General features: G+C 35.6%; 1 protein-coding gene across 2 annotated transcripts in view; it reads right to left on the minus strand.

Annotated features, from left to right (window-relative positions):
• LOC139968498 (cGMP-inhibited 3',5'-cyclic phosphodiesterase 3A-like) overlaps positions 1-23,698 on the minus strand; it is a 131,961-nt gene that overhangs the window by 19,123 nt on the left and 89,140 nt on the right. For both annotated transcript variants that reach the window (XM_071972621.1, XM_071972622.1), the window contains exons 6-9: positions 22,881-22,992; positions 8,715-8,837; positions 6,731-6,924; positions 2,244-2,447 (exon numbers count right to left, since the gene is read on the minus strand). In XM_071972621.1, coding sequence (XP_071828722.1) covers positions 2,244-2,447; positions 6,731-6,924; positions 8,715-8,837; positions 22,881-22,992 — 633 coding nt within the window. The remainder of the gene's footprint in view (positions 1-2,243; positions 2,448-6,730; positions 6,925-8,714; positions 8,838-22,880; positions 22,993-23,698) is intronic.

The following is a 23,698-nucleotide window of genomic DNA, read 5'->3' on the forward strand; positions in this document are numbered from 1 at the left end:
TTGTATGCATTGTATGTATTGTATGTATTGTATGCATTGTATGTATTGTATGTATTGTATGCATTGTATGCATTGTATGGATTGTATGTATTGTATGTATTGTATGTATTGTATGCATTGTATGGATTGTATGCATTGTATGCATTGTATGCATTGTATGTATTGTATGTATTGTATGCATTGTATGTATTGTATGGATTGTATGGATTGTATGGATTGTATGCATTGTATGTATTGTATGTATTGTATGCATTGTATGGATTGTATGTATTGTATGCATTGTATGTATTGTATGTATTGTATGTATTGTATGCATTGTATGCATTGTATGTATTGTATGGATTGTATGCATTGTATGCATTGTATGTATTGTATGTATTGTATGTATTGTATGTATTGTATTCATTGTATTCATTGTATTCATTGTATTCATTGTATGTATTGTATGTATTGTATGTATCGTATGTATTGTATGCATTGTATGTATTGTATGTATTGTATGCATTGTATGTATTGTATGCATTGTATGCATTGTATGTATCGTATGTATCGTATGTATCGTATGTATCGTATGTATCGTATGTATCGTATGTATTGTATGCATTGTATGTATTGTATGTATTGTATGTATTGTATGCATTGTATGCATTGTATGTATTGTATGTATTGTATGCATTGTATGCATTGTATGCATTGTATGTATTGTATGTATTGTATGTATTGTATGTATTGTATGTATTGTATTCATTGTATGCATTGTATGTATTGTATGTATTGTATGTATTGTATGTATTGTATGTATTGTATGCATTGTATGCATTGTATGTATTGTATGTATTGTATGCATTGTATGTATTGTATGTATTGTATGCATTGTATGTATCGTATGTATCGTATGTATCGTATGTATCGTATGTATTGTATGTATTGTATGTATTGTATGCATTGTATGTATTGTATGTATTGTATGTATTGTATGCATTGTATGTATTGTATGTATTGTATGCATTGTATGTATTGTATGTATTGTATGCATTGTATGCATTGTATGTATTGTATGTATTGTATGTATTGTATGTATTGTATGCATTGTATGTATTGTATGTATTTTTAGATCCTCCTGCAAGCAGGAACTCGGGAAGAAGCCTCATCGGCTTATCAAAGCCGCAAGCTGACCGAAGTAAGTCTCTAAGATTCATATTTAACGTCCATGATTATGAATTTACCCGATTTACTTGATTTACCTGATTATAGATTTTACCCATCGATTCGGTCTTTAGTAATCAGCGAATATAAATTAAGTCCTCTCCTTTCTCGATATTTCGTCGCACGGAAACGTTTGATATTGGCTTTGATGTACTATGTCAAGATGAAAAGCTGTAGCTAGGCTTCACCAAGATCAAACTATATGGATTATTTCAGCTGACCAGTAGTGACTGTTGATGTGCACAATTGCAGTGCCTATTGTGTGAAACAATACTGCACAAGAAATCCCATCCTGCGCAGTCTGGCAGCTGGGTGCTCCAGCCTCCCCCCCCCTCCCTTCCCCTCCGCTTCCTTCTTTTGACACAGTGCCTGTATCACATATCAAGGCCAACTGGAAATATTCCAACATGTTAACTTTTTCTTAATTTTCTGAGATGAACAATTATCTGGTCAAGCTCATTGGCTGTTGTTATGATGTTGAAATAGCATCAAAACGTTGATCAAATTCAACCCCAAAAGCTGCTTAACCATGTGGGGGTGGATGGGGGGGTTGGTAGATACCAAGTACAACTGTAACTAGGGAAGTTAGACCGGACAGAGGTATGATTACATCAGCACAGACCTAGCAGCTTACTACCGAGTAGAAACTTGAACTATTAGTGACTATAGAGTAGAAAGGTATGCTTCCCTCATCAGACCATAGTAGTTATGTCAGACCACTCAAAGTCAGACACCTTCTGGGGGCAATATGTTGTCTCACCATTTTCTTTATGGGTTATCCTTCTGGCTATACCAGTAGGTACCACCATTTTTGGTATTCATCTTGTTGAATAAACCGTTACTTTATTTTTAGACTGCATGATTCAGAAGAAAATGGAGATATTTCACACCCTCAGGGTTGAGCCTGGGGTAAAAAAAAAATCACAGAAATTTTCAAAAATTGCGGTATAGGCTCCAGTTTGCATATGCTACAGTGTGTTAGGATACTAGTTTTTGTCCTGAGGTAGAAAAGAAATTACGGATATTCCGAAACTTACCTTGGCATTGAACTCTACCAGAAAGTCAAAGTGCCTCTTCAGATCCGTGGCTAAGATGAGTTCCACAACTAAATAACGGAACCGTCTGAACTCTGCCTCGTCCAAGGAACTCAGGAAGTTATACTCGGGCTTGGACAGGAACAGATTCCATGATGCCGCTGCATGGTGATTTTCGAGTACTGACCGATCGTTGTATAAAATGGCCTGCGGAAATTCAAGATGGAAAGTAGCCCAAAATTAAAGTTCGGAATATTAAACCAAAAGACCGAAATATAGACAAACATTTAGACAGATGCCATCTGACAAGATGACTTATAAATATTTGACAGAAGACTTAATGTCTCGAGGGTAAACTTTATACTCCTAAAAACCCAAAATAATAATGCATCTCAGCTTTTAATGTAAACTACACCCTAATGAGTAATATGCTGTCCTGTCATGACCTTTGACCTTGTTACATGACACTTCATCAAAGGAGGACCATTGATACCTTTGTTCATTATAATTATGTCCATTTACATGTTTAACCCCAATTATTAAAACATGTGTCAATATCAATTAAAAACTATCTATCAAATTGTTAAAAGCGTATATTACAGCTAACGAAAGTGCAGACTGCCTTTTCAAAGGTTGTTCTCCTTAGAAAATAAAAATTCCATAACATTCAGTATTGTAAGCCAGTTGACACTAGTTACACTGAACTGGAGAACAAAAAAGGTCAGTTAGAATTTGATAGATGCCGTAATTCACTGGACATTGATGGAAGTACGGGTCCATTAAAGGGTACGTTTAATGCGAAAAAGGATCTTCCGATGTCCTTTGGCGGTGTTCGCGATTTATATATATCTATAAATATCTATAAATATAGTCAGGTTTAAAGTCTATTCATACACTTCTCTTAATATCCCCCCCTAGCCTGCCCTCTTATGCACGACCCCATATCATTTTTCAAGTGTATGACGTTCACTTGCACAAAAAAATCTTACAAAACAACGACCAAAATCTGTGTATGATCTTATCAAATGTAACAAAAGAATTAACACTCAAAAAATCACCCCCCCCCCCCAAAAAGAAAATAAGACACCTGAAAATGGATGCATTTCAAAGGCCAAACACTGCAGTCTTACAGACACATATTACATCTTCTTAATTGTCACCCTTGGCACATTTTGAAGAGAATATGAGAAGTTTGTTTGTGTAAGTTGATCTCCTTTGATGTCTGAAAACAATTTAGTGAGGGTACTGACTCCGCTGGAGAAATGTCATTCAGGGGTATTTGAGGGCTCATAAAGATGACAATAATAAAAAAAATAAAATATAAAAATTCTGCAAACTATCAGAGTCAACTTTTAACAATGGAGGCCAACTATAAGAGAAAGATTATGCACTTCAATTTTTACAGGTAAGTTATGTATTCTTGTCCCTTCAAGATCCAGTTGAAAACTTTGAAGTTGCTTTTTACATTCATGGAATTTGCTAGAATCTGGTGATGACATGTAATACTAGAACTGAAGGGAAATGACCCAGTACCAGAAAACACTCAAATCCACCAAGATTGTAACCAGGATTCCCAGGAATGTTGAAATTATAGGCATAAGGGTTTTCAAATGAACCCTCTCGACCTTGCCCTCCCCCACCCTCCCCCAAACAGCCCAACAGTTTGTCATCCTACTCTAAACAAAACCTACTTATCTCCCAATCATCTTTCCCTCCTCCTCCACCTCCTCTCCTCCCCTGCAGATTAAACGCAGTAGCCCCTCTATCTGCACCAGTAGGTGTGGGTGTTAAAACAACATGTCTTAACTGATAGTGTTGTCAGGAGACCATTATCAATACCTATAATAACGCACAAACAAGGCGTGTGACCGTGTGCTTCACGAGAAGTTACACACCCCGCACAGAGTCGTTCTTCCCACGACGTGGTGTAAATGAACTGATTTTTACCCACGACTGTCAAAAAGCATGAAATTATAGAGATCTCGAGTACTTCCATGAGCCGAAGTTTACAATACTTTGAATATCAGTCATTAGGCGTTAAATATCATGGTACACGCCGCCGTGCAGCTAGGAGAAACGCGACAAACTCCCCTCTGATAACTGGTGGTAGGCAATTTAATCATTACACTTTATCGAGAGGGAAGAAGTGGATTGCTCTGCAATTAGCAACCATCGCTCCTTTATGAGTGTGTCCAGATGAAGCTTTTCTATCGAGATGAGAGCAAAATTACAATAAAAGTAACCAGCAAGATTCAAAGGTTTGGATTACCCAACTTACAAGAAGAGACACTAGAAACTCGCTGACATCACTGGTTGCTAGGATACAGGGTTCTACCGTTTAATGATGGTCATTAATACCGATGCTGGTGATTAAAAATTGCCAGTACTCATAGAAATCACAAGACTCACATTGCAACTTTGAGGGCAGGTGGGTACTTCCCATAGGTGGCCGGAAGACGGTTACATAATCTGCTAGACACTAATGCTATACATAACCACATACTGTACCACAACTGAACAGATTTCCAAGTAATTTAAAATGTTACTTACTATGTCAAAGACCAAATTTCTGCTTGAAAAAAATTGCAAAATATGGACCAAACTGATAAAAATATCTCAAATGCTACAGTTGTAGTATTTCGACAATGGAAAACAGGTATCAAACTGGTTGGCCATTCTAGTCAAATTTACATTAAAAAACGTCAAAAATTCAAATGTTGAATTGATCGCAAAATATGCTAGAAAAGTAATATGATGGTCGACAAATATTCCTGTGTTATCCTCTAATCATTTGACGTCACCCGAGACGATTAAAGGTCTGAATGAACAGTTCCTTAAGTCTCTCAGGTGTTAAGCTACTCTCAGAACAAACCTTATTAAATAGTTTGACGTCCCAAAAAGACAATGGCTTCACACGACCTTTAATCAAGATTTCAATTCAACAACGGATATTTACTGCTCTATTCTAATTGCTCTCCAAATATATTAAATATAGTTTACCTTTACCATTAATGCCGGGTTAAAGACATATACCAGCGCCTGTATTGGTCAATATAAAACCCCATATTTACTCATTTTTAATAAATATTTTTCACATTTATCTGGGAACAAACATTGTTCCTATGTTCCTTCTTCCCTACTTGTTATTGTACACTTGTTTTCCTCAAATTCTGAGTTCTGAATTGTCTACAGATTACAAGAGGAATCAGAGAAAATCCAATCTGTCCAAAAAAAATAGCACTTGCTTTACTATTAATTATTTCTTTCTCTATCAGCTGTCTCCACTTTCCCAGAAATGACAAGAACATGCCCGAGAAGCTATTCTTGCATTAAGTAGTAAAACATGATAAGGAATGCCATCTGAGACATTATTCCATTCTGGTCTCCGATCTCTCTTTCTCAACCTTTATATGTATGTGCTGGTATACATTCTATTATGTCTAAGCTGTGACTTGAGTGTCATCTTCATGAGTCAATAGGTATTTCATAACAATTTTACTGGAACCTCAACTGTGTGGAATCTTTGGCATATATATAATAGCCTTTTAATGTGGCTGCAGCTATTTTAAACCACACCTGTCGAGCCATTGGTAGTTAAATGGCTGTGTGACTGGACCCGTCAAGCCATGGATACTTAAAGGAGACACAAACCCAAACATCAATATTGGTCCTTTACTTTCATGGCAAAAAATCTCCAAACAGCTAAGAAAAATCTCAATTTGGGAGGTATCACAGACTTAATGCTCCTCCACACCCAAGTCTGTAGACTTGATCAATTCAAAACATGACATCAGAGCCCCGCCTTCTTTCAATTTATAATGTCTTTTTTACCATTATGTTTAACAATATTTATTTTCTGTCACAGAGAGAGGCTTTGAAAATGCTAAATGTAAACCACTGAAGCTGGTCACATGACTTAAAGATAGCATTAGTTTCAGTGTCTACACTGTTAACATTTGACCTTGGAAAGATGTAAAGAAAAACAAAACGAAAGTGAAAGGATTCAGATCCTACTGGCACAGATAACTAGACATGACTAGACATGACTAAATTCTAGACATGACTAGATTTTCTAGACAAAATCAGTTATCCATCAAATGGAACAAGCGTTTTCTTGGCTGTTTGGGGGAGTTGTTCTTCACAAAGATTTCTGTCACATCAGCCTAAGATGGAGGTTGAGTTTGTGTCCCCTATTAGCTTGGATCGCTTGACTGGAACCACACCCGTGGAGTCTTTGATGATTAATAGATTTTAATAGATTGGAACCAACAATCTGTTGATACTTAACTGTGGTTTGGCTCAGTGTGCAATCTTTGATATTTTATTAGCTTATTAGTGTATGTCATAGCATTGGGTTGGATCCATACTCATGGGGGCCTCTGGTATGTAATAGCTTCCGGCTGGATCTTAATCTTAATTTGGACTAATCATTTAACTCTCTCAATTTAGCCTTTGATTGGTTAATAGTAGGTTTTATGTGTAATTCGTACCTGTGGAGCTTTCGTAGCCACGAGAAAAGCGTTGGTCCTTCCTGGATGGTCGTAGTCGTGCATAGCCGCAGCGGTGAACAGCGCCATCAATTCCAGAGCAGGCAGGTTCCCCGCTAATATACCGTAACTCGAGTCCGAGGAGAGGCTGGCCCTTGGAGTCACGGCAGGGGTATGGAAGGCAGAGTCTGGTTCTTCTAAAGTGGGTATGAGAAGAAGAAACCGAACGTTGAAAGATCTTTAAACCTACAAACATGGTGAGGGAAGTTTAAGGGTACCTGAATAAAAAATTTCTTGCTAGGAAACTTAAGATTTTTAATCTTGCCTTCAACACAAAGAAATCCATGATTCTAGACCCTGATATTAAACTATAAACAATCAATCTGATCAATCCTAATTTCTTATGTCAACTCCAGTGACATTTTTCTTTAAGTACCCTCATGTTTTTTACCATTCTTTTTTTGTGGCAGGTATCAATAAACCAAGCCATTTCAGTCACGTTTTATGCGACGATTAAATTTCAGACAAACCGGGTACTTGATGCAGAAGTCACCGTCTCGGGGTATCAATCATACAGAATTTTAACCAATGATGCTTGTCGTGCATACATCTTGCAAATCTCATTTTCTCCTCCTGTACATTGCCTGCCTCTTGAATCAACATTTTATCCTTGCTTTACTTCAATAAAAGGTCAATAACAAGTGAATACCTCAGAGTATTTGTCCCTGTATCCATAAAAAAAACGATAAAACATACAGTAGGCAGCGATTCCATACAGATAGACTTGGGATCATAATTTTTTCATCTCCTAGACTCTCTGGTGGATAATTCTTGATGTCATCAAATCCAGCCATGATTTACAAATGGATTTTAACTTTCAACTGAGCGATCGAATTGTTGGTTTTCATCTATCGCTGACAGGGGAGACATTGCTACAGTTGTTGTAATGTAGTATGAAAGGAAACAACCATTTCACGACAATTTGCCAATTTATTTCTTAATTTTTTGGGTCAATTATTATGCATTATCGACGGACACCCACGCCGATAATCGGTGCGACATTATTTGTTGCTTTTACTACTTTAAAGGACTACTGCTAAAATTGGCCACAATCAAAAAAATTCAAAATAGACCATTCTGGATGTTTGGACCATAGAGGACATAGAGGTGTGTTAACTAAGACAAATCCAATGTATCAACATTTGCTTTGGACTCGAAAGGTTTAAGTAACCTGCGTTAGTAACAGACAATTGTGCCTGAGCAACCATTAATTGAATTTCTAGCATATTTTGATGATGCAGCTCTAAATGCCAGTGCATTATTCTACTTGTTTCAATTATAATCTCTATCAGCCGATACCAATAAAGTATGCTAATAATTAGTGCATCATTATTTGCAGAAGCAGTATAACTTTGAAGGGCTGTTACTCAAATTGAACAAAATAAAAAAGAAAGAACATTGTCCTGTGAATATCAGCTAGTGGGGGGGATGTAGCTAATTGGGTGCTAGCTGTTACCATGTACAGTAGCTCATGCATATATGCATGACTCACTCTGCCTGACAACATTAATGAATAGTCACAATTATCCACACTGGCTAGGAAAATGCAGCCATAGGGAATGTTCTTGTTAAGTGAAGAATTTATGCAACATTCTCTTGTTCATGGAAGTATATACTCCTTATTGAAAATATACCCTTACAATTGAGCCTAACTATGATAATAAAGTGAAATGTTTCACAATCCTACTTAAAGTTTGGGTGCCCTGAACTCCCCCCCCCCCCTCTCTCCATCTCCCCACCAACACCTAAGGTTTGTAGACACACTGTATTGTCACTTGATTGACCTGTTACTTGCACTTAACAATTATTTTCCAAATTTTTCGTCATTTGAGTTCTGGTAACTGAATTGAACCCCGATAAATGCTACATATTCAGCTTAATTCCCCAAACCTGAGTGGCACCGATACGGGATCCCCATTAAACCCACCTTTATCAGCAAGTCCCATTGGGTCCAGGTCCTCTGGGCTGACTTGAGTGAAACCAGGTATCTGTTGGGTACACATGTAGTAAACCCCATGAAGGACGTCTGCTGCATGGACTCTGTTATGATCTGTGGAATCAAAAGTGTCCAATTGTTAGTTTATACAGGCTAATTAGGTTGCAAATATTCAACAGTGGGCTGTTAAGTCATCAGGTGCTATCCTGTTACTCCCTGTCTCCTTTACCCCTCCCCCCTCCTAATTCCATCCCATGTCTGGAATATTTACGTCAAAACTACATCCCTTTATAGCAATTTTTATCATGGATATATGTATCCATGTTTTTAAATTTTGGTGATATTTTATGAATGCCTCTGGCAACAGCAAAGTTACTTGTGTCATCAGGCACTGCAAACTGGTTTAAATAGCTCACAACTGGTTGTAGTACCAAGCTTTCATATTGAAACTGTTGCAAGAGTCACTGGTAAAACTCTATACTGAGAACTCTTATCTCCACCACCCCTTACGAAGATTTCATATTGAACAGATCAAGTGTGATTGTAACTAAACCACATAGTACATATTAATATTCTTGCTGATATTGTTTCCTGGGTATTATTTATCATATATGAAGTGGAAGATACTATGCTATGGCCTGGTTTTATAAGACCATATATATATATATATATATTTATATATATATAGATATGTTAAGGTCACATACACGAATGTTTACGTTCAGTTCTCTGATGATCGCCGCACACTGCAGGCGTGAGACTTGAGTAACAACATGCTGTAATTTACCGTATAGGTAGACTATACTTGCTCTACTTCTATGTATTCAACATTTTTTGATATATATCAATTAAATGCAAAAGATTATTCAGCATGATAAGTGATTAATTACTACAAACATCACTTGAATTCAGTGTACTTGGATCCAAAAGCAGTAACCATGGCAATTGTGCCATTTCCCTTCAGCAAGACAATGTTTTACAGACCATTTTGTCCTTTCACGATCCATCGCTTATCTTTCCATGAAGATAATAGCAATAAATTTGCTGTTCGAATGTTGACAGTGAGCTGTCACATATATCTGAAAATTAATTATCAACTTGCTTTGAAAACCATAAATTCTTCCCCTATGTCTGATCGACTGCAAACGAACTCCATACGGGAACTAAAACGATTTAGTCGATATCGCATGTTTACAGTTAACTGCTAATTGGTTAAAACTCAATTAAAGCAGCTACTTTTAAAGGAATATCTTGGTGACTGCAGTTCATTGTCTAAATATCAAAGTGGTGGATGTTTTCCACATCTTTTGTGGGTCAATATCCACTTCCTTGTAGCACTTTGTATGACAACAGATTTTGATGTTATTTTGCAAATTGCATCTGGCAACAAAACAGCAGCGGAATTAATGATGACATAAGAGCATAAATTAATAAAATTGTCAAATGCTTTTGTTTTTCTTAAAAAAACAACTAAATAACTTACTTATTTATAGAGGAAAACCATATATTACCAAAGAACATGAAGTTCTTATTGCAGGGAAACTTTTTTGGCAGCTCAGCAAAAATTCAGCGAAAAACAAAAATTCCAAATATACCAAATCATGACTCAACAAGATAGGAGAGTATTTGCTATTTTGAAGAGTTTTTGCTACTTTTTATAAGAACATTTGGTATTTATGACGTCACAGACCACCTAATGGGATCCACTGCGAGGAGGGTGGTGGAGGGAGGGGGAGGGAGGGAGGGAGGGGGTAGATGGGATCCAGGGTTTAACCAACCAATATAGCTAACATACCATTCAATCAACCGTATCTTTAGTGAGGTACAATATATAGAGAATGGATTTTAAAATAACAGTGTGGAAGAACTTCTAAGAACACTTTGTACAGTAAGTGTCATATTGTCTACCATTGGAATACCCCATTAAGGCTGTAATCCTAGGATCTAATTACGCTATTGGAATGCCCCTTTAAGGCTGTATTCTTAAGATCTCATTACGCTATTGGAATACCCCTTTAAGGCTGTATTCTTAGGATCAAATTACACTATTTGTAATATTAACCTGGATACGGCTAATTACCATTCATTGGTTCTTCCTAGGATGTACATGTACGTATGGTGACAACATAAAATATTCATAGCTTCGTTTTTCCATCAGTTAATCACACAGATATTCCATTAAAGGGGGTTTATATACATATATATACTGTACCAACACAAACTACAGTATCAACTGTCTATACAACATGTAAACCATGCTGTCAAGGAATTAAGTTACTTCTGATATGGTTTTACATTTCAAATCCAATTAACAAATCCAATTTTTACGTCTCTTCTGGTAAGGATTATTTAGCTGTTTGGCTCCATCTGTTTATTCCGGGATTTTCTTTCTGGGATCACTTTACAATGTTCAAATCCTAAGATAACTGAATTATACAATCCAATAGCTTCAAGCCTTGCAAGGAATAATTTCGTGTTCTAATTTTGTAAAGCAGTTTTTTGGCAGGTTCTGACTTTTGCAACTTAAAAAAAAAAAAAAAAAATATGCCGTGACTTGTTCCGTGTTAAGAATACGAAGATCAAAAAAGTCTGGACAGAGCGTCAATTTCTTAGGATGTAATAGGATTATTATATATAACTTCATTAAATATTGTTCATTTGGTGCCAAAATGAGGAAAAATATTTTTAGCATATTTATGATCAAATTGAAATACTGATATTTTTAGGTTTGGTTTGTTTGGTAAAGTAGTTACTCACAACTGACAATTAACCAAACACATAAAAACAAAAAGGCTTTTAAGGGAAAAAAGATCATTTTAGTATAAGTGCCAATTTTTAGCACACCCAAACTTTACTTAAAAATATCAAATGGACTTTCCAAGATCTAGGCTATGATCCTCCCATGTAACAGACCAAGTAAACAGAACCGAAAAAGGAGAGTGCTAGGAATGTTTTTATGACTATTCTAGTGCTCAAGATTCGATGACCTCAAAAATGTCTGGACTGCTCCTTTGAGGCTTAAAATTGATGACAGATGCGCCTCGGTGCTGGCCTAAATGTTCATCTTATAATCCCCTGTTTAGTTTAATTAATTCCAATTCAGCCAAAACATGTTCTCTTTCAAGTTCATATCGAAATGGCAGAGCATCCTTCGATGAGAATCTAAACTATTTGTCCTTGGCCATGATCCAATGTACATAGTAAACATGTTCTTTAATGTCATATATTAATAGTCTTAAACATTTTCCTGTGGAGTTTCGTGAGGCATCCGAGGACTTGACCTAATGGGTTGTGTATTAGACTTCATAGTCCAGTCGTTTCAACTGATTAACCCAGCATGTTTGGATGTGTATTAGACTTGATAGTCCAGTCGTTTCAACTGATTAACCCAGCATGTTTGGATGGGTATTACACTTCATAGTCCAGTCGTTTCAACTGATTAACCCAGCATGTTTGGATGTGTAATAGGCTTGATAGGCCAGTCATTTCAACTGATTAACCCAGCATGTTTGGATGTGTATTAGACTTGATAGTCCAGTCGTTTCAACTGATTAAACCCAGCATGTTTAAAAGACATTTCTCAAAAATTATTAGTCCCATATAAGAGAATACACCCAGACCTACAGCAGTGTTTTTTCTTCAAATAAAATACATCAAAATATGTTTGTGCCTAAAGTCATCAAAAAGGAAATCTTTGTCGTAACTGAATAATACAAGGAATTCCAAAATGTCTGCATGTTATACATTAAACTGCATGTTCTTGTACTTGTATCAGGGTTCTCGAAAGTCCATCTGACATAATGATATAGTAATATTCTACTCTTTGTTTACCGTATTTGCTGGTACTGTTAACATTCTTGAGGAAGATTTCGCTATTTAATAGTACCCCAATGGAATGGAATGTTGAAAATATACTTAGGCTTAATTGGAAAAAACTAAATCATAGAAGAAGCATAATTCTCATACCACAAAATGGATGTCGTTATTACCCCAAATTCCATGATGCAAGGTTTTTAGAGCGCCCTTCTTTAGAATCAATCCACATACTACAACCCACTGTGCCCCTATAAAAATGTAAGACCTTTTTGCACCCTTTCGGTAACCGCGGTGACTAATAGTGGCTGGAAAAAATGTCTCACATCTGTATAAAATTTCTGTACATATATAGTATTTGTAAATTGCCTTTGGAGCAATTAAATGCATAAATGCATAACGCATGTTAATGCATAAAATCTATAACGCACGTTAATGTATATTGCACGTTACCGCAAGCAGTCGCCAAATGATCAGAGAGTATGTTCATGCCATACAAAATGTGTTCGGCCGCCAAGCAGAATATGCAATTTTGCATAAATTAGAGCACATCTATACATAATGCCATACACATCCGGCAGATTTATTGCGGGCATTAACCTGAGACTGAAACACAACCTGTTAACAAGTACCTACATCGATGAAACGCATAAAAAAAATTCACTTTTTTCCCCCCCTTCTGTGGCCTCTCTTTAGTTGAATTTCCATTTTTTTTGGCTCCTGCATTAATATGGCAAAATGTCATGATCTGTTGTCTCTATATTCATGTCTTTCTATGCACAGCTTTTTGTACAGGTGCTGCATGATGCATGTCTGTCATCGCTTTGTTGCTATGGTAACAATGTATCCCAAAGGCCATTGCCATTAAAGGAGTATTTCTCAGCTCAAAATACCTATTTCAAATGACGTACAAGCTTTCGGACTTTGAATGCTGACGTCCTTTGAAAATCCATCCGGTTTTGATTGTAAGTTTAAGGCAAAACTGACCAAGTGAAATGGACTACAGAATTTTAAGTTAAATAATAAGCTTTGAATTGATAATGAAAGAGAAGTGTTTTCCAACACAATTATAACAGAGGATTTATGAAATTTAAAGATCATCAAATATTTGCTCCATAAATATACCCAATAGAGAAAATGGCAAAATAATTTAAAAAATTTAAAATTTGGAAGTCAGCTTTAAGCCATGGTGTTATGAAAAGAAGTTAAGCTCTCTTTTTCTGATCTTTGCCACATCTAAAACTTATGCATAAATTGAGAGGCATTGATTTTCAATTTACTCACATATCGCTACTTCAAATAATGTATCAAACCATCACAAAATATCAAATATATATTTTATCATGAAATGATAGCTTAGTCATACAGTGTAATACACACGGGTAGAGTACATGTATGTAATGTGAGTCAACTGTTTATCATAAATTTACGTAGTGATGTATATAATACAAAGCTTACATTAATGTTACTCTAGGCACCACAGAGCTACAGTGCTGAGGTTGTGAGGAGATAGGTAAGGGAACTAATAAATTAAAAACAGTATTTATTCTACTGTACTTTCATTTGTAAGAGTATTCCTGTATTTGAACCAACATTTGTCTGGGGAATATAATTAGTAAAATAACTCAATTTGTTTAATTTAATATTAAAAAAATGCATCTCAAGGAAAAACTTGTCAGAGTCAACTTAAATAGAACAATTTTATTGTCAAACATTAATAAAACTGCCTAAACTTGGATTGGTCAATTACATTTCAAATATCAATATAAAGTATCAAATATTACTTAGTAAATTTCACAAGTAACTATGGGAAAAAAAAATTAAAAAAATAGAATAAAAACAAACCAAAGACTATAGATCTGACATGAAATATTGCTTTAAAATCTACAGGAAAAAAATCATGCTTGGAAGTCTCCTTTAAGAAGAATCAAGCCAGTGGAAGTAAGATTTCAGTCAACAGTTTTTCTGGTTGGGTACTGAGTGACGCTAAGGGCAAAATTGACAATTTTCACATTTCTCTTATTCTTGGTGTTGAGATCAATTTGCTGCACCGACAATGGTATTATTCTGTGCTTTCCATTGTGTTTATTTTGTTTTATTTTTTCTTCCTTTCTTTTGTTCTTTATTTCCTGCTGTTTCTTGCTTCGTTTTTTTTTTTATCAAAATTCTGCGAAAGGAGAAAAGATCGCAGCAAGCATATATATGTGACTTTTTTTTTGATTTTTTGTTTTGATTGGTAATTTGCAAAACAAGCGCTTCCCACAAGCTGAGCAAAGGAAGATTTTACCATAACTTATTACAAGTATCAATACAACTGGGTCTATTTTCATTAGGACTGTCTGTAAAATGTCATCTCTAAACATTGTCTCCAAAACTGTACATTACAAATTACCAAAGTTGTTACCAACTCGCTGCTGTTTAATGACATCATTTCGTACTCGCTACGACAAAGTCCAAGAAAAATTTGAGTTCTGGTAATCCTTCTATATGTAGCTATTCCATTTGTCAAGATATTTACCTTCAAAATATCTGAAATCCTGGAATGATCATTTAAGGCTAACTTAATGATAATGTCAGCTCCTCTGTGGAGGCCCAAATGTTAATGTTAATCCATTGTTTCATCAATTCTAATAATTGTTCTCTGAACTTCAAATTGAACATTAAAGCACCCCATTCCAAGGTATTCAAATACCATATGTCATTGACCATTATACAGTGCTGTAAACATGTCATTTGAGGCCATGACAGTGTTAAATTGTTTTCACTTTTGAGTTTTGTGTTGCATTTGAGGACCTGCCCTAATAGTCTGAGTGTTAGACTAAGTAGTCCAGCCACTTTCATTGTTGATCTTCAGAATCTGAAAGGGTTTTATCTCAGAAATTAAAAGTAAAATAGAAATACAGTCTGAACTGCTAGCTAAAGTGTTGTTCTCGAACAGTTTATAAAATCAGAACTAAATTTTGTGCCAAAAGTCATCCTTCATCAACGCACTTTATCAAAAACTCAGATGAGCCTGATGGTTCCAGATGCTACTTACTGCTTGTTAATTAACATGCAGTATGGCATATAACTTTTGATACATATCATTTATATCATCATAGGACATAATTAAATTGTAACTGCAAGGAAGCAAAACCTACTTCTTCCACATATACACAGATATGATATCTGGATCGAGATCTACAAAAAACACAAATAATGACAATCAACCAAAAAAAAGGACATGTCAAAAATAACTGAGAAAAACAAGATGTGTCACAAAACTAGACAACTTGAACATTTTCAAAATGGAGGCCAATAACCAGTTCTACTTTTTATATCTTTTCATTCTTAAGATGACCGGCATGGAGGGCGATGTCTCCATCATTGCGGATATGTTTTTCGTCACCGATAACGAACCACCTGCAAAGACTTTGTCGGGAACTGGCTCGTATTTCAGCTGCTTTTGACGCAATTCCTAACATTGTATATATACACGGATGACGCCTGTCATACCATTAACAGACCAGACATTCGCATTCGTATAAAATTATGCAGTTCTGTGAGAAATTCGAGAAAGGGACGAGCGCGAGATTCAGACAGCCAAGAAAACAACCTAATTGTTTGATGAAGTTCTGTTTCAAACAGAGAACTCCCCCTGTTTAAAACAGCTGGATTGCTTGTCATGAAAATTATCCACTTTTGACCATACAGCATATTCATTCAAGTTTTGCTAGAGCGCCCTCATGGAACCTCTATCCAGTTTCGTTCCGAGGGTCCCACGCAGGTGACCAGCCCAATTTTGATAGGCAAAGCAGCCTAGCCTAGTAACCTCTGTTCTAACAGTGTGGTAGGTCTACATATATTCAGACAGCTAAGAAAACAACCCAATTGTTTGATGAAGTTTCTGTTTAAAAGAGAAAACTCCCCCTGTTTAAAACAGCTGGATTGCCTGTTATGACAATAATCCACTTTTGACCATACAGCATATTCATTCAAGTTTTGCTAGAGCGCCCTCATTGAACCTCTATCCAGTTTTGTTAATTCTGAGGGTCCCACCCAGTTGACCAGCCAATTTTTTATACCTGAAGCAGCCTAGCCTAGTAACCTCTGTTCTACCACTGTGGTAGGTCTACAGTAATAATAGGATGTATATATTTGAACAGAAAAACAAAAACATGACCATAAACATTGCAGAGACTCAGTGAAAATATGTTGATGTTTTTTTTTTTTTCTTTTTTAACTGTCTAGTTTGCTGGAAATTCAACATGATCTGATTATTTTGCCGTCAGACGAAAAAAAAAAACTTATGTGTTAAGGCTGAAATTCCGATGGTGGGAAGTTAGCCCCAAAACACATCCTGAATAGAGCACGACATTTAGTGATGAATTAATTACCCCGACTATCTTGAAGCTATTTGTATAAATTTGATCACCAGACTATAAATTATGTAGTTTTTTAGGTTTTTCCCAGCAAAAAGAAGGATTTCATATACATCCCGAACTGGCGATCTTATCTTTTGACTAATTGAAAAGGAATCCACAGGTGTATGCAATTTTTCTGGGTTGAATAAACCTGTGCATTTGGCCAAAACTCCAGATAGCTTTATTTACTAGCTACACTAAATCCATTGCTCTTGTAGTTGTAGTCTATGGCAAGCCAACACTCAATGATCAGATATTCCAGGATTTTCTAGAACCATCTGGTTTGTTGTCTTTCTGCATGACTTCATTTTTCTTAATTTTTATCATTTTCTTTTAATTAAGGGAGATTGATTGGGGGAGGGAGGGGAGGGGGTTGGGCTGGTAGGGCGAGAAAACGATCAAGTTGCAAGTTGAATTTGAACGTAATGAATCAAAATGTCAGATAAAGCTGTTTAGTTTCTTGGTTTACATGTTATCATGAAATTAATGTGAATTCTTTTAGAAATTTGATCACCAGTTAGCAATCTTAATTTTATAAGTTTTCATCAGCTAAAAATATAACTTCAATCCATGCAGCTGTAATTTCCTTTTCCTTTTTTTTCTTTTTTTTTTCTGTTCCCCAAATTTTGATACAAAACAATTTCGGAACCATGTTATATAAGTATCTAGTTTTAATTTTAATTTGTTTTTATAAATTACTAAGTCCTGGCTAGAAAGGAAATGTAAATTTCCTTTTGCTGCATGTTTGAATGACAAAAGAAACCCACATTTTCTCATAACTAGGTACTTTGTTTTACTCATCTAGCTATATTTTCAAAGGATAAAAAGTGTCAATGCTGGATTTGAAAGGCAATTAACAGATATATACTCAAGACTGTGAAAATGTAAATCATGGCATTAACACAAATCCTAACAACAAAATACATGAAGGCTGGCAATATACTATGTCTGTCTGTATGGAAGAAGTGAGCTAAATGAATTATTGACGACATTATCAACTATAATAATGCTACTGTATCTAAACTAGCAAGTTTACTCAGTGACACTGCTTAAACAGTGCGAGGAGGAGGGGAGAGGGAGGAGAGGTAAATTTGTTCCTCTAATTATTACTGATACCGCATGAACAATGACAAAGATATGTCAAATTACTATACTCAACATGGGACGGATGAGAAGTATACGGTAGGAAAAAGCCAGCGAATCCTAACGCTAAACTTCTTCCGTGCATGCACGGTCGACTCCCCAAATCTAAACAATATTGAGTATGATTTTTAATATATTATTCTATACTATAAACACTAATATCCAACTCTCCACAGCGATAGAAACGCACATGAGAACAAGAATTAGACTGTGCGTCCGTAAAGTTGCTCTCTTGGTTCAAATCTCCAGATGTTACAACTTGAAGCAGGGATAGTGACTGAAACAGCATTGGGGAGGGGGACGGGAGGGGGACGGGAGGGGGAGAAACTTGTCTCTGTTATATTACCAATACAAATTCAAAGAGTTGTAAACTGTCTGTATTCAAACAGGGACAAATGAGTGATTAACAGAAAGTTCCAGCTAGTGAGATACATGCACCAACAGCTTAACTTCTTTCATGTATATATGCATGGTTCAATCACCATTGCTTGCAAGAGTGTGACAAAATCCAAACAAACGTACTGAATGTGATATCAAATATATATTATCCACAAAGTATTATAAACAGTACGACTCCAACAGTGCATGAAGTATATACACTAGCTGCACATGAGAACGAGAAAGCAACTGCCTGTCTATGAAAGTTTTTTCTTATAGGCTCCAAGACACAAGCAACAAACACATGTTATATTTGTGAGAATCCGAAGCAACTTTGTGCATTTATTGATCTCCGAGAATTTTTATCGAACCTAGCTACCAAGTATATACTCCAAACCAGGTGGAGACAACCATGGTGTAGGGAGTAGAGTGTCTACCCCTGGTACCATCCTTGGGTTCCCTTTTCAATTCCTCACCATGCAGGAACCAGATATATCTTACAGTGCTAGATTCAAAACTATACTGCTATCGGAACTGAGGTCTGGTTCTGATCGTTCGCTAATCTTTCGCTATGGCAAATCGGGTTTCAAAATATATTGTTATAAATAAATCCTTATTTAGCTCGTTTCTGGAAAGCTCCTTTAAGGAAATTTATAATGTGGTCAATTTCTCTTGCTGGCCTAGCTACTACTGGCATATTATTTTAATTAGCTATGAAAGATCATAGCTTCATATCAACAACTAACTTTAGTGAAATCTTCGTGAATGAGATGATAAACTATTTTAATCACATAATACTGCTGATGTGGAGTGTGCAAAACAACAACAATATTAGATCCACTAAAAAACTAATTACATAGTGAAATTTAAACTGACAAACTCAGCGATTCATTTTCATCATATATATATATATATTCCATTCATTTACACACTTATATATATATATATATATATATATATATATATATGTATATATATATATATATATATATATATATAGTAAATCAATAAAGAATAACACACCAAGAAAATTCCACTTCACGACCGGTTTCGTCCTTTTGGGACTCATCAGGCGAAGGTAGGAATCGAACCCCGGATCTTCGTGTCACGAACCCAAGTCCGTACCACTCAACCACAGTGATTCTACTGGTGTGTTCAAGCGTATAAATTGGCTTTGTATAACTGTCATTAAGGGCATATTACCCAATTGTTACACATTCAATTCTTATATATATATATATATATATATATATATATATATACATATTATTATTATTATTATATTCTGGTGCTATAGCTTTTATAGTATATTGAGCAACTTGCATGGCAGAAATTCTAACAAATTCATTTTGTTATAAGCTTAGAGATCAAAATAGTTTATTTTATTTGACCAGTTTTAACTGTTACAATTTTCCAAACAACATTCATTTCAAACCTCATACTGTAGCATATATATATCTAGATACATACTTCTTAGTCAACACATTAACACACTTACTGCCCTCTCTGTGAACTAAAAGCATTTGGTGCATCACATTTCAAGACAGAAACAGTTTGCTTTATGGAGACAAACAATTTGAGCCACAGCCTGAGGGACGTGGTTCGATTCCTGCAAAGAGTAACTTTCACAGACAATAACATCTGACCATTTAAGGTTTTAAAGCAATTCCCAGGATTATTTAAGTACTCCGTACAATGAGTTAACAAAGGGTGCTGACGTCTGCCTTTCGGTTTTGATTAAGCACTTCAAATTAACATGTCAAGCCGGTAACTAAATTTCAAGAATCTTAACCTGTTTCAAAGAAAACTATTGCCTATCAAATGCTGTTGCATATATCCTTTCAACCTCATTAAGCCGCAAATTTCCTCCAAAATAAATTCGGAAAAAATAACTAATGGCCATTCATGACAAATTGTGACAATCAGAGTTTTAGCTGTCTCTGAAAAAAAAAACTGCCATTTATCATTTGTGATGGCAGATTTGACTTGCCTTGATCAAAGATCGTCCCCGATAGTAACTTTAATTATAAATGTGACGCCTTATCTTTGCTAGGCAACTGATCACCGTAGCAACCAAGCTCAGTGTGAATGACACAGATAATGAGGTGTGTCCCTGACTGCAGTCAGTAAAGCTTGCAAATGTTCTCCTGTCAGAAGATTTTCATGGTCAGTTTCATAATACAATTTTGCAACTGCCAAGTATAATATTGGATAGCTAGCCAGAGCAATAAACCTGATCTTTCCCAAAATGTCTCCCCTGATAATAAATAAAGATGGATGAATCAATGAGCTGATTCCTTTATCCTGCACTGCAAATATCCCACACTGCTGTGTTCTGTCTATCCACCAGCAGCAGTTTATATATTTTAACCACCAGTTTCAAATGGTCATTACAGCATTCACTTTTTTTTGGGGGGGGGGGATGTTTTTTATGTAAAATTCTTATATTTTGTAGAAACCAAATAACTTAAAGAAACTATGAAACTTGTTCATCAATGAAACTACCATTTGCTAGAGTAAAGTAGCAGGTATGGATGAAATGGGTTATTACTGTTTTGCTGTTTGTTAATTTCTCGTTATATAATTTCCCACAGAATCGATCCTAAGCTCCTTCGAGTCGTGTCTTCAGTATTGAACAGCTTGTGCTAAATGACCTTACCAAAGCCACCCTTCCAAAAAGTCAAATTAATTCTCAAGAAGCCAATATAGTATGCAATGATATAAAATTCCTCCTCTTGCATGCTCTGAAGGGGAAAAAAAAATCCCACCGCTGTCACCGCCTCTTGCTGACCATGCAGCAGCAGCAATAAACACACTTCAGTTCAACATCTATTTAAGCAAATTTTGCTATACCAAGTTTACATAAGCCCATTACATCATGACAAGTAACTAGTGATGAAACAAATTGTATAAATTATACCCTAAATCACTATATCCATTGTACCCTAACATGTTTTGACAAGCACTTCAATTTTTGGCAGACCTTAAAAGAAAAACCTTTCACAACGGAGGGTTACACATCAGAAGATGAGATGGGAAAAAAGATTCTTCCACTTAGAGAAATTGGCAAAAAGAATTAAATGGACAAAGTAACAGTTACAGGGCAAACAAATCACTCAGATAGAAACTGTCACTCAGAACAGATAAATTCTACCTCTTGATCTCTTTACTGTTGATTTAACTTTACAAATTATTAAAAGCAAAGAAATTTGTTTGTCATTCACAAAACGAAGGAATGAAGGTCATTTGCCTAATTTGTATACTAAGGGGGCACTAAGCTCATTAGAATGAAAATTAGCATTAAAGGAGACCAAAAAAACAAAAACAAAAACATCATCTTTAGCTAATATATGACAGAGATCTTTGTGAAGAATAACAATCCCCCCACCCCCCCAAAAAAAGAAGCATCTTGTTCAGTTTGAGAGATTATCCCAGCTTTAACAGTCGTGTCTGGGAGATGTCACTTTGTAAACCTGTGATGTCATAGTGTCACTGTGATGTCATAGTGTCACTGGAATTTCATAGTGTCACTAGGATCAGTAACATTTAACATTTCTCTTTTGTTTTCTCTTCACATTTTCAAGATGAAATGTTAACAGTCTTGGCCCTGAAACCAATGACATCATCAGGTCATGTGACCAGCTTGAATATGTTAAATTCAGAATTTGCAAAACCCATTATAGAAAATAAACATTGTAAAAAAAAAAAATACAAAAAGAAAACTATAAAAGTAATTTGAAAAACAAATGTGACTTGATGATGTCATATTTAGACTTGACCAAGTCTTCAGCCTCGCATGTGAAGAAATATCAAATCTGTGATATCTCCCAAATGGAATATGATATCTCTTAGCTGTTTGGGGAAGTAAGTCATGTAACATGACAGTTATCTCTAACTCATAGATCAATAATGATGTTTGTGTGTGTGTCTCCTGAAACTCTAAATTTGCCATTTCTAAACGTCTTACTGCAAATGATAGGATCAATGAAAGCCTTTTAATCTCTGATATGGATGAAGGGTTTGCTATGTTAGTTTAGCCCATCAGCGTGACTTCATCACTAGCATATCTTTATCGCACATGATGAAGGTTTGGAATTGTTTTGTTCTCCTGGAGAGACAGGGAGGATGCATTTCAAGTAACAAAACAGAAATATTATACAGTCCAATTATTCAGAAAGATTAAGGCATATTCATGAATTGATCACTCTTATAAGTAAAAGGGGCAGTTAATTCTGTAACCGCAACACACCAAGACGATGGAGCTGTTTTTGCTTGTTCATACATATCCAAAAAATTGCCAGCTTACATATATACAGCTTGTTGACATTTAGAGTTACACGGTTTGCCTATCCGTTTGAAGAAACAAGCCTGGCAAAAAAGACAAAAAAAAGAAGCGATATGTAAAAATAACATGACTTACAAGGTTTATCTCGGTAGCCATTCTCCAGAGCCCTAAAGTAATTGATGAATTCTTTGACTGGTAAGCGGAATGTTTCAAAGATGCCGGCGTCCATGAACAGCCTGTAAGCAACCTGTCATGACGACGACGAGAGATTTATACAAGAAAAGAAAAAGAAAACCGAGTGAGGGGAAAGAGATAAAACGAGGAACATAATCATGAGACAAAATTATCACATACATCTTAGACTTAAAAATAAATCTTCAAAGGCTACCCTCCCAGGAGACAGACTGACAGCATACTTAAAAAGTCTAAAAAAGTAAAAACAAGAAAAGACAAAAATAAAAATAAAAATTGACAAAAATGGAAAAATGAGAGCGAATAAAAAAGTGGGGGAAAAACTTCAGGATGTTTTGTTTAGAAATAATTCATAGCAGGTGTTTAAGAATACTGAGAAATCTACCCTGGGCTGAATAGATAATTTTTTTTCTTTTTCTCTCTCTCTCTATCTTATTCTTATTCTTATCGGGTTTAGAGAAAGCTTTAAACTTAACATAAAAGAAGAGCATGTGCTAGCAATGATAGGGTCATAGACCATCCAAAAATAAAGAGTTCATTAACATCACCGAGGAGAGTTTTATTCCAGCTTCTATAATCACAAACGCTGTGAGGCATCAACAGCAGTTAAAAGTGTATGTAAATGACATTCTTATTTCCAACTTTTTTTTCACATTGAAGTAAACTTTCAAGGAACATGCAGTCAGTTCTTATCAAAGTGCAGATAGTAACAGAGGGTATAGAGGGAAGCTTTCACTTTTTCTACTTGAAAAAAAAAATAG

The sequence above is a fragment of the Apostichopus japonicus genome, chromosome 1 (genome assembly GCF_037975245.1).
Source record: "Apostichopus japonicus isolate 1M-3 chromosome 1, ASM3797524v1, whole genome shotgun sequence".
In the NCBI taxonomy this organism is placed as follows: domain Eukaryota; kingdom Metazoa; phylum Echinodermata; class Holothuroidea; order Aspidochirotida; family Stichopodidae; genus Apostichopus; species Apostichopus japonicus.